The sequence below is a fragment of the Labrus mixtus genome, chromosome 23 (assembly GCF_963584025.1).
Source record: "Labrus mixtus chromosome 23, fLabMix1.1, whole genome shotgun sequence".
Classification (NCBI taxonomy): Eukaryota; Metazoa; Chordata; class Actinopteri; order Labriformes; family Labridae; genus Labrus; species Labrus mixtus.
The window spans coordinates 2,940,365-2,951,086 of record NC_083634.1 but is presented as its reverse complement, the minus strand read 5'-3'; the positions used below and the strand labels follow the sequence as shown (position 1 = coordinate 2,951,086).

The following is a 10,722-nucleotide window of genomic DNA, read 5'->3' as shown; positions in this document are numbered from 1 at the left end:
CAAATAGCGCTTTGTCCACAGGGGGCGCCAGAATCACCACTAATCAAAGGTTCCTCACAGGAACTATAATGGACCAATAAAATGGATTATTCCACATGAAATCTCAACCCCCTCTTTAAGCTCCCAATGGTAGAGCTGGACACACTGCAATAACAAGAGCGTCGATCGCTCACTTGGACCGACGAGCCGTTATGGGCCTTTAGTTATCACATCTGACAGTTACCCTGCAGCAGAGATTCTGTGCATCAAAAATAACAACTGCACATAGAAGTAATCAATCTTGATGCTGATGGTTTCGTTTGCTTTTGTACCTCAACATTAACTTCAGTCTGTTTCATAACCAGTGAATAAACTCCTCTCAGGAGCTTTAAATCACTCGTCGGTCTGTTTGTTGTTTCCTTCTTTGTTTTTCTTCCTTTCACTGGATAAATGTTAAACACACTTTTTATCAGTGAGATCTGACTGTGTGTCGTGAACCATCGTTTAGCAGCAGAACCACTTTCAGGTAATTGTTGTTATTATTTCATGTCCTGCCGTTTACCTAAGAGGACTGGAGGTTAACCACTCCCTACATAATCATACGTGTCTTGGAGGCAGGGTTTGAAATCAACAATTAAATCATAGGTGTTTTTCTTTTTATACGAGTTGTGTTTTTGTTTTTGTGTGACAGCTTTTCGCCTCTTGTGGAAAAACAAAACTTCACAGCCGTTTGTGTCATTTATTGAATTTATTTTAGGCTCCTGTACTGGTGGGAGAGACTGCAGAGTGGATGTGTTTCACAGGTAAAAACTTCACCAAAGACACCTTCACTGCCACCCTGTGGTGTGTAGGAAACACTGCTCAGTATCCCTAAGGTGTTATGGAGGAGGTTGGCATTACAACTACAATCACTCAATCACAATGTTGCATGAAACTGTCGCACTTTAGACCCTTTCAGAATGCCTAAAAAATTAAAGTTAGTAAAACACATTAAAGTCTGGGTTGGTAATTTTCTCCAGATCCACTTTTTAAGATTTTGGTTGAAATTGTCTTTAGGTCCTGACAGAAATTAATAACTCATGTGCTCTGAAAAAGGAACAAAGAAAATCCGTCATCTGTATCAGTTTGTAAGTCTGTAAAAACTTTGACCAATGTCTGCCACGAGGTACCAATCTGATGAACCAATCACACGCCTCCCTGTCTCCCTGCTCGCTCTCTACCCCGTGCATGCACGAGCCCACAATCAAAGCATCAGCTGAGGTCGACTTCTGGACCAATTGCGCTTGTGCATGTAAGCGAGGGGCGTGGCCTATGAGGGGAGGGGGCAGGTGCAGATGGAGCACAGAGGGAATGCCACTTTCAAAATCATGTTAGTTTTTGAAAATGACCAACCCTGCCTTTAAAGCAGGTCAGTGCCAGAAAGCATTTCAGATATACACAAGGGATACAACATATTTTTTCATTTTAAGTATTATTATGCAATATGTCTCTAAAGCAAAGTATAAATTAAATATGTGCGTTATTTCTTCTTCAAAGTACCCGCCTCATCCCCCCCTTTTCTCTTTCACCCTTCTTAACGCTCCACAAACTTTTACAAAAGCAAAAGCAAACAGACTCTGATGCTAACAATCTCACAGTCTTTTTAAAATGTAAGCTGGTTATATCTATATATATATATATATATATATTTATGTATATATATATATATATATTTATGTATATATATATATGTATTTATAATATGCAATATTTAAATATAGAAAAGAAGCGCATGTCTCAGACTTTAATGCATCCCGTCACTTCTTCGTGCCGATAGTTTCATACGTGTCCGTGGCGTGAGGAGTCAAACCCTGAGAGGAAAACAGAGAAGTCAGATCAATATCAAAATCATTTAAGATTATATTCTTCATCTACTCTACATCATTCATGGAATCAAAACTCACCGTATAGATGCTCTCTTCAGGAATCTGTCAGGAATAGAAAACAACAGGGTTAGATAGAAGATGACTGTAAGATGAGTTAAACATGGAGACTCTGTGTGAAGGCAGAGCTACACTATATGAGAGTAGAGAGTGTATTTATGTGTATCACAGTGGGCTATGGCTGTGTGCAGTCTGTGGCTGCTTATAGGAAATAGACGTTTAAATAAGGCCATGTTGTATAACAGCTGGTTAAGAGCTGTTGTAATGAAACATGACCTCTATATTTACATGCTTGGCGAGTGGGTTTTTATACCATAAGCAACATGCATGACAGAACAAGAACGCTGTGATTAAAGTCACCATCTAAAGCAGTGGTGTCCAAACTTTTTTTCTTGCGGGCCAAAATTGTCGCGTTAGAATCGCTCGCGGGCCACAGGTTTTGTTTTTTAGAATATAGTTGAAAACATAGTAAGGCTTTGTAGATCAGAATCAAAAGGCTCACTAAATAAACCCTTTAAGAAAAATAAATCAAATATTTTGATTTCTTCGTTCTACTTTATTTGTTTTTTTCTCAGAATCAAACCTGTAACATGGTTCATTTCTTTGGAAAAGCTTTCTGCATTTAGTTCATGTTTTTTTTTCATAAAATGTGGAAAATAGTAAAAGCTGTAGATTTAAAAAAAACAACAACATACATGTTACTGAACATTTTCTATTTTAGGAATATTGTTCTGCCCTTGTTAACATGAAAAATAAAAATAAGATAATGTGCCAATCTTAATCAAGGCCTCGGGCCAAAATCTTCTGATTCTTCATTTGAAGTCACGGACCGCAAAAAATCCCCTCAAGGGCCACAAATGGCCCTCAGGCCGCACTTTGGACATCCCTGATCTAAAGTCTTTCATTAAAAAGAAAAATCCATCAAAGTCAAAAAGATTCAGTAAATCGGGCCCCATATCAGATCTCCATAAACCTCCCTAAGGGGGCCCCACCATCTGATAGCACTCACTCTCTATGTCATGCTAAGTGTCACATGCATTCTTGCTGTGAAAACCAACATTTGTCAATGAAGGTTAAATGAAGAGGAAATAATCTGTCTGTGAGTGAAAAAAGAAAAGAGGAAAATAATAATGGACGCTGGTTGGAGGGGCCCCCAATGAATTTTGCCTAGGGCCCCAACAGACCCTAGAATCGCCACTGTCCCCGGTTTACAGGGTCACTTGTTGATTGTCGACTTCTAAAAATGAAACTCATTTCTTGTGAGCTAGTTCAGGTATGTTTGAAGCTGTGCATCTTACAGATGTGGATAATAATGGACTTGATTTATGAGCTTGTCTCTCTGCCAGTTGAGTGTGTCACTTCCCCTCTGCCTCTACACTGCCCCCATACTGTTCATGTGAGTACTGCATCTTGAAAACATGGACAGCTAACACGGCAAACAGACGCAGGGGACATGAGGCAGCCATCATGCCCCCTGGTGTATATCTGTCCTAAGAGGACATACATCCACTAATTCATTTTATTACATTTTCCCGGGTTGTTTTCAGGACATCCTTAAATCATTCATCTCGGGAGAACATTGCTTCTTTTCCAGAATGTTATGTTGTTGTTATCCCGAGATGATGAGGAGATAAGTCAAGATCTCCTGAAAACAACCGAAATTCACTCGTTATCACAGAAAATGTAATCACATAAAATGTATGGATGTATTTCCGCCTATAGAGCCTCTGTAGCTTTCTAAACATCTGAATTTTCTTGTGTACTCATTTCTTGTGAAAGTATTCCTGCATTAATCCAACCTAGACAAGTACAGTTAGCTTGTGTGGATATAAAGAATTGCTGTTTGTCGATCTAATTCTGCATGTCTTCTCTCTTTTGACCCGACTGTTGTTTTTTTTATTCTCAGGTTTGTTTACTTTGTGATGACGCTCCAAAGTGTCTAAACCTCACTCCATGTCTTTGTGTCTATTTCAGTCATGTACAAACTGTGTGTGTTATTATTCTTACCTTCTTCTTGCCCTTTGCTTTCTTGGCCTCAGCCGCAGCCTCAGCCTCCCAAGTCTGTTGGATCTGTAAGAAGAAAGTGTTCAGTGAGTGATCACTTCAGACTGTTATCTCTCGTTCTGTTTTTCACTTCTCTTTACTGACATGAGAAAACTCGTCGGAGCTTTATCTTAAGAGTGAACGATAATCATCTAAAAACATCACTTTACAACCACATATTTTTCTTTCCTGTTGATATCTTCATTTTAGTCACCTATAGCAGTGGTTCCCAAAGTGGGGGTCGGGGCCCCCTGAGGGGTCGTGAGACACTGAGAGAGGGGTCATGAGATGCCTTCCACAACCAAATAAAACATTTGAAATAATTTAAAATAACAAATTTTACCGTGATTGTGAAAATAAATAGAAAAAGTAGGTGAATTTAAAATACAAGAGTCATTAAATAAGATTTAAGCTGAAAGTAATCTGTAAAAATAATGATTTAAAGGTCAATTTGCACATAAATGCAACAATGTGAGGCATCAGCTGAGTTTCTGTTTGTCCACTCAGTCCTACAGTTTATACATGGAGACGTTCTTCAAGCTTTTCTTACAATAACTTACATATAATATAAACATATAGGGACTGTGGGGGTCCCAAGTCTAGAGCACACTTATTCTGGGGTCCCGAGCTGAAACGTCTGGGAACCCCTGACCTGTAGTACCCAGTCATCCAATTTCAAATATAAAAATAAATGAAAGCAATCTTAAATTTAAAATTTGAAAAGCTGTGCATGATGCTATCAACATAGGCTTGCTACATTTTGCAAAACTCTTTCAGTCCAGTTCTTGACTTTGAAAGCCTCAAGAACAACCAATCAACTCCTTCAGGAAAAATCGCAACACAAATTTCTAGTATTTCTCCAACCAATCAGATTTACTTCATGAAAATGTGTCTCAAACAGTTCAAAACATTTGACAGAACAGAGAAACGGAACAAGACATGCGTGTTATAAAAAAAAAAAATGCTTCACAGGGGCGCAGATGGTCTAGCGGTTAGATTGCGCAACATGTACAGAGGCCGTAGTCCTCCAAGGAGACGACACGGTTTCAAGTCCGACCTGTGCCTGTGCCTTCTTACCCACATGTCATTGCCCACTCTCTCTCTCTCGAGTTCCTGTTCTATGTACTGTCATATCAAATAAAGGCAAAAGCACAAAAATAAATCTTTAATAAAAAAGTGCTTCTGTGTTTTTAACACCTTTCAGGCACACTTTCACAACCCACTGAAAAAAACTGCAACCGACTTCTGGGTCCCGGGGTCACAAGATGAGAACCACTGTGTTCTCTTTCTGATTGTGCAACATGCTGTCTTTTGCAGACAACATTCCATTTTCTACTCATGCAATAAAAAAATGTGCCATTTTACTTCTATTTTAAATATAACGTTTTTGTTCGACTGTAAAATTAGTCTGTTCCTGCTGATTTATACTTTTTGTATAAATATAGTTGTGCAAAGGTCAAAATGAGGCGTCCAAACCTTGATTTTGCAGTAGAGCGCTGTCAGGATGATGCCGTACAAGAACAGGATACCATCCAGGATGTAACAGACCTCTGGATCTGAAAGAGCAGCGTCTGAAAGACGAGAGACGGCAGTCAGGAGCAAAACCAGAATCTACACATTCATGTAAAAAATCTCAACAACTTAATATTTGAAGGAATTACAGAAAAAAATAATTCATTGCAATGTGATAAATCATTGTGTACGACTTGTCTCAGAGCTACTCCTCCTTATATAAAGCATGCATCCAGAAATAAAACCCTAATGGGACGACGAGGCTGGTTTGTTGCTATAACAGTAATGGTGGTTTCATCATTTTAAGATTGTGAAAAAAAAAAAAAAAAACAACCCGGCAACAGCAGCTAAGACATGAGAAAATAAAAGTAGAGCAAACTATGTTATAGTACTTTAAAAAGTCATGACACCGTCGTCTAGGGAGACAAAGAGGAGGAGCATTACAATCATTTGAAGACAAAATGGACAAGAGAATGTATTATTAAATAAATGAAAAAGGATTATGGAGGGCTCTAAGTGAATATGAGTGTCGCAAAAATCAGTTGTACATCTTCTGGGAGAGAGAGAGCGACTTTTTAAAGCTCTGCATGTTTCCCACAATCCCATTTTTTCTTGCGTTTGGAGAAATAAGACCTGATATTACTCGTAGAGCTTTTTTTTTGTTCAAGTCAATCAGGTTGTGTACTTGAACTGATGATGTGGCTGATGTTTAGTTTCTGATCTACTGCTGTGAGTTAAAGATAGTTTAAATGATAGTGAGTATTTCAAAAGGTTTTTATACCCCACGTCCATATTCTTACGTCGTTATGTGTTCCATGTTTTCTTGTGGCTTCAAGATGTTATTTCTCCTTCCGGCATATAAGTGCACACACACAGGACGTCATTCATATTCACTGTACAGAAAACCTCAATGTTGCTTTTACTGCTTGTTAAGCTAAGTTTAAGAACTAGTTAGGACCATAGCATTGAACAGAAAACACAACTATATGATTTTTTTCTGTGAATGTCTTAAACACACATCTGAGAAAAAGGAGGAAGGTGAAGGGCCGTGCAAAAGCAGCAGAATGAGGAAGAAGAAGAGCCCGCAGACTTGAGCAAGTGTGCGGGCTTCTTCTTCCTCTTCACACATCTCACATTCAAAAGGCCTTCATGTTTCTTTAACCTTTTGCACGGGGAATATCGTGTTAAAATGACAAGCAATGTATTTTAAGGTTTATTTTTATGTATAGGTAGGTCAGTGGATAGAGTGAAAAACAGCAACAACAAAAAAAAAAAAGGAGCAACACTCGAGAGTAAACACAGCTTCAGGTGCACGACTTCAACAAGACTAAAAAGAGAGACAGAAAAGTCAGGACACTAAATGTCCTTTAAGTTTCCTTTATGTGGATAAGAGCGACGCGTTTCAGCACTAGGCCTTCATCAGCGTCCATAGAGGGGATAGAGTGAGAGAGAGAGAGTGGGGGATGATATGCAGGAAAGAGCTTGAGAGTGGATTTGGAGTTTAACCCAGGCTGCCCTCTTGGAGGAATACAGCCTCAGTACATTTGGAGCGCAGACTAACCACTAGGCCACCGGCACCCTGACCCTATAGGTGTTTGAAAGAAAACTTTTGCAGCAATTTTGCATGATGGCACGAGAAGGTCTTACTTTCTGGGATTTAGCATTTGACTTGCACCCTTTTTTCTTTTCTTTTTTTACAGTATGACAGAAACGTTTTCAGTGACTTCCTCTCGTTGTTTGTGTTGAACTGTGTGTAAATTGTGCTGCTGCCTTTCTCGGCCCGGACACTCTTTAAAAAAAGAAGAAGATTTTTTAATCTCAATGAGTTTTCTTTCCTGGTTAAATAAAAAAATCTAATTTAAAAGTCTCTCAAAGCAAAACTGCTTGAATTCTTTCCACATCTGTATTAAACTCATGACTCCATACGAGGAGTTATTAATTATTAGTTTGTTTCTAGATTATTTGCTTCATCAGTCAAGCCCATTTTCAGGCACATTTGGGCTTTATAGGACATTTTATGTCTAATTGGCTTTTTTTTATATAAATGTAATGTGACTGATTTGTCCGAGCTTTTCATCTTGAGAATATTTAACACCAAAAACTTCAGAAAACTAAATTTAAATTTGAACTATATTGACTTTATTTATTTGATATAACTCTGACGTCTGTTCCCCCTCATATTTAGAAACAAGAACCATGACTGACAACTTCTCCATGATGAAATCCTCTGAGCACAGACGTCCGTTTCTGTCACTTCCTGCTTTCTTTAACATTTACGAAAATTCATCTTTTTCTTTTATCTATGATGCAATGATCGTCTCCCACTTAGAGGGATCACTCCTGATGGTACCTTATTCTGAGGCTGAGAGGAAAACAAAACAGGATGTGAAAACATCACCTTCATGCCCGTCACACTTAATTTGTTTTCGATTGATCCTTTTTGGACACTTGTGGCTCTTGCGGGGTTATGGATGGATGGATGGATGGATGGACGGACAGAGTTCCTCTGAAGTCACGCAGCTGAGGGGAAATATTGCATTTGGTTTTCTAACTCTAACTGTGCGTGCTTCGCATCTGAGAGATGTGGTGCAATATCTACTTCAACATCTTCGTTGGTTTCCGCAAAGGAAACAAAAAAAATACGATGTGTAAACTATAAGCAGCCAAAAATAACATAAAGCCTGACAATAAAATATGACTAATATGTGAGTATGTGACCAAAGTCTAACTCAACATGGAGCTTAAATTAGGAAGCTTTTTTTCAAACGAGGTGTCGGTGCTGTAAGCAGCTTCTCTTTCTCTTAGTTCTATACTTACATCAGTGGAGGGTCGTTACATTTTAAGAGTCAGACTGAGCAGGTGAAGGATGTTCCTGCAAATATAACAGCTTCACATTAATGAACCACTTCTATTGTGACTTACCCGTAGAGACAAGTGAAATATGTCACGTGGAGCTTAACTGATTGAACTTTATTTCTCAATAATTTATTAATTCATCTGTAATAGCCTACTTGAGAAAAAAAAAGTGAAAAATGCTCGTCAAACTTTCCTTAAATTCAGTTACATTTCACTGAGTTTCCTTATTTTCTGTTTTTATGTGTATTTTAATTTTTCTTGGGTTATATTTGAGTTGCAGGTTAATTAAGTGTAAATGTAATTTATTTAAAAATACTCCTTTTCAAACTTTTAGTGCTTTTATGAATATTTTAATTACACTTCAACATGAATACACAGACACAATAGTAGATACAGTATGTATGTTTGTGTCCGTGTATTCATGTTTAAGTGTAATAAACTTGTAGTGTTTGCTTTCTGTTGAATATGGCCGTTGGTGTTTTTATTGTTTTAATATTTTCTTTAATTTTTCTGTTTCAGTTGTTCTTCTACTTTTTATTTAACACGTTTGAAATAAAGTCATCCATCAATAAATCCAAAATAGCCCCCTTTGTGATGTCATTTCTTATAATGTTGAAGACAAATCATCCTACTTGAAAACTATGAAGAGTTCTTATATTTTGACTGATAAATTACCTAAATGATTATAAATAAAATGTGCACAAATCAATTATTTAATTAACAGTTTGAGTTCTTCTGTGATGCGTCTACTTTAATGTCTTCTTCCCCTGATAAAGCCTTTTTTTTTTTTTTTAAGATTTATTTTTGGGCTTTTTGTGCCCCTAATTGAGAGATATGACAGTGCATAGAGCCGGAAATCAGAGAGAGAGAGAGAGAGAGAGAGAGAGGGGAACGACATGCGGGAAAGAAGCCACAGGCCGGACCCGAACCAGAACCCGGGCCACCCGCCCGGAAGACCACAGCCCCCATACTGTGCCACCAGCGCCCTGATAAAGCCTTTCTTATTTCTTTAACTAACATTTTAACACTCAATGTTGCGATCTGTTGTTGTGCTGAGAGATGCTTTAAAACTTCCTCTTGTTGGGGCACAGAGCCTAGTGGTTACTGCACGCGCCATATACAGAGGCTGAGGTCCTCAAAGCGTGTGACCCGGGTTCGAATCTGACGTGTGGCTCCTTTCCTGCATGTCATTCCCCGCTCTCTCTCTCTATGTTTTCTGCCTCTATCCACTGACCTATACATACATTATAATTACATTTTTTTTTTTAAAGTTGATCAAAAAAACTTCCTTCAGTTGACTTCTCTCTCACTAACATCATGTCAGGATTATTCAACAGACAATAAAAGATACCTCCTTGATTTTCTGCAGTTTTGATCTGTATAATAAAGTATTTTGATCCAGATTAATACCATATTTGAAACATTGAAGAAATACGGAAACGGCTTCACTGAAATGAGGAACCTGATCAACAGAACTTCTTGTTTGTGTAGGGTGTGTGTGTGTGTGTGTGTGTCAGTGTCAGTGTCAGTGTCAGTGTGAAAACTGGCTCAACAAGAGCAGTAAAAAAAAAAAAAAAAAAAAAAGTGGCGTTGAACACCAGCCTCTGTGCCCCTCGCCGCAGAGCAACAAAAAAAAACTAACAGGGTCAGCTTCTCTTAAACAGGAACTGGAACGTGTGAGATCATTTCTGCAGCCTGAGTAACGAGGCCGCAGATGTAAGAAAACATCAGCGCTCTGAAAGAAACACTAAAGACTGACATCCTCTCACAGCTTTTCTAATTCTCTCAAGGTTTTTTTTTTTTGGCAGAGAAAATCTAAAAGTCGTCTAATTAAATCTTCATGTTTCCACTGACTCTGTTCAGTCAGACTTTATCTAAACAAGTTTCTTTTTCTCATTAGATTTTAAATAGTGATCCAAACTTTGAGGTTTTTTCGACACCTACCAACCAGCCTTAGCAACGGTGAGAATGAAGAAGAAAAAAAAAAGTCAATGTTAGAGTCTAATTTGACGTCCCAACTCACCCACTCCCCCAAAGCTCATCCACAGAGGAACGGCGAGCAGCAGCGGGCTCCTGCCCCACAACGCCATGGCAACACAGGCTCAGTACAGACGAGCGGGATCCTTCAGAGGCCAGCGAACAGCAAACACAGACGACTTCTGGGTGCTTTTTGTCTTTCCTCTTTGAGTTCTGATAAAAACTGTTGCATTTCTCACAGCCTGGAGGGGAAGTTGTGGTCAGAGCGTTTAGTCCATTTGTCTGAGATCTCATCAGACCACTCCCCCGCCCCTTTCACCACCAAACCAGAGGAAGGACCCAGAAGGCCGAGGGTTTGCTCTCTCTGCTCTCATTGTTAATACTTTTTTTTTTTTTCTCTGCAGTTTTTTTTTCAGGTAAGTGAAGCGAGGAA

The 10,722-nt window shown here is 38.7% G+C and overlaps 1 protein-coding gene across 1 annotated transcript; it reads right to left on the bottom strand.

The window, feature by feature from the left end:
- Window positions 1–704: 704 nt before the first annotated feature.
- fcer1g (Fc epsilon receptor IgFc epsilon receptor Ig) lies at window positions 705–10,534 on the bottom strand. Its single transcript, XM_061031147.1, has 5 exons — window positions 10,336–10,534; window positions 5,421–5,515; window positions 3,909–3,971; window positions 1,923–1,946; window positions 705–1,829 (listed from the first exon to the last, which is right to left on the bottom strand). Exons 1-5 carry the CDS (start codon window positions 10,400–10,402, stop codon window positions 1,776–1,778), a joined length of 303 nt encoding a protein of 100 aa, XP_060887130.1. The 5' UTR covers window positions 10,403–10,534; the 3' UTR covers window positions 705–1,775.
- Window positions 10,535–10,722: the final 188 nt, after the last annotated feature.

What these genes read in the sequence shown, in the direction of transcription:
- fcer1g (XM_061031147.1), bottom strand. Translation starts at nt 10,402, where the DNA reads ATGGCGTTGTGGGGCAGGAGCCCGCTGCTGCTCGCCGTTCCTCTGTGG. An exon ending in GATGAGCTTTGGGGGAGTGG is followed by an intron (nt 5,516 to 10,335) that starts GTGAGTTGGGAC and finishes CTCGTCTTTCAG; the next exon opens with ACGCTGCTCTTTCAGATCCA. An exon ending in CGCTCTACTGCAAAATCAAG is followed by an intron (nt 3,972 to 5,420) that starts GTTTGGACGCCT and finishes TTCTTCTTACAG; the next exon opens with ATCCAACAGACTTGGGAGGC.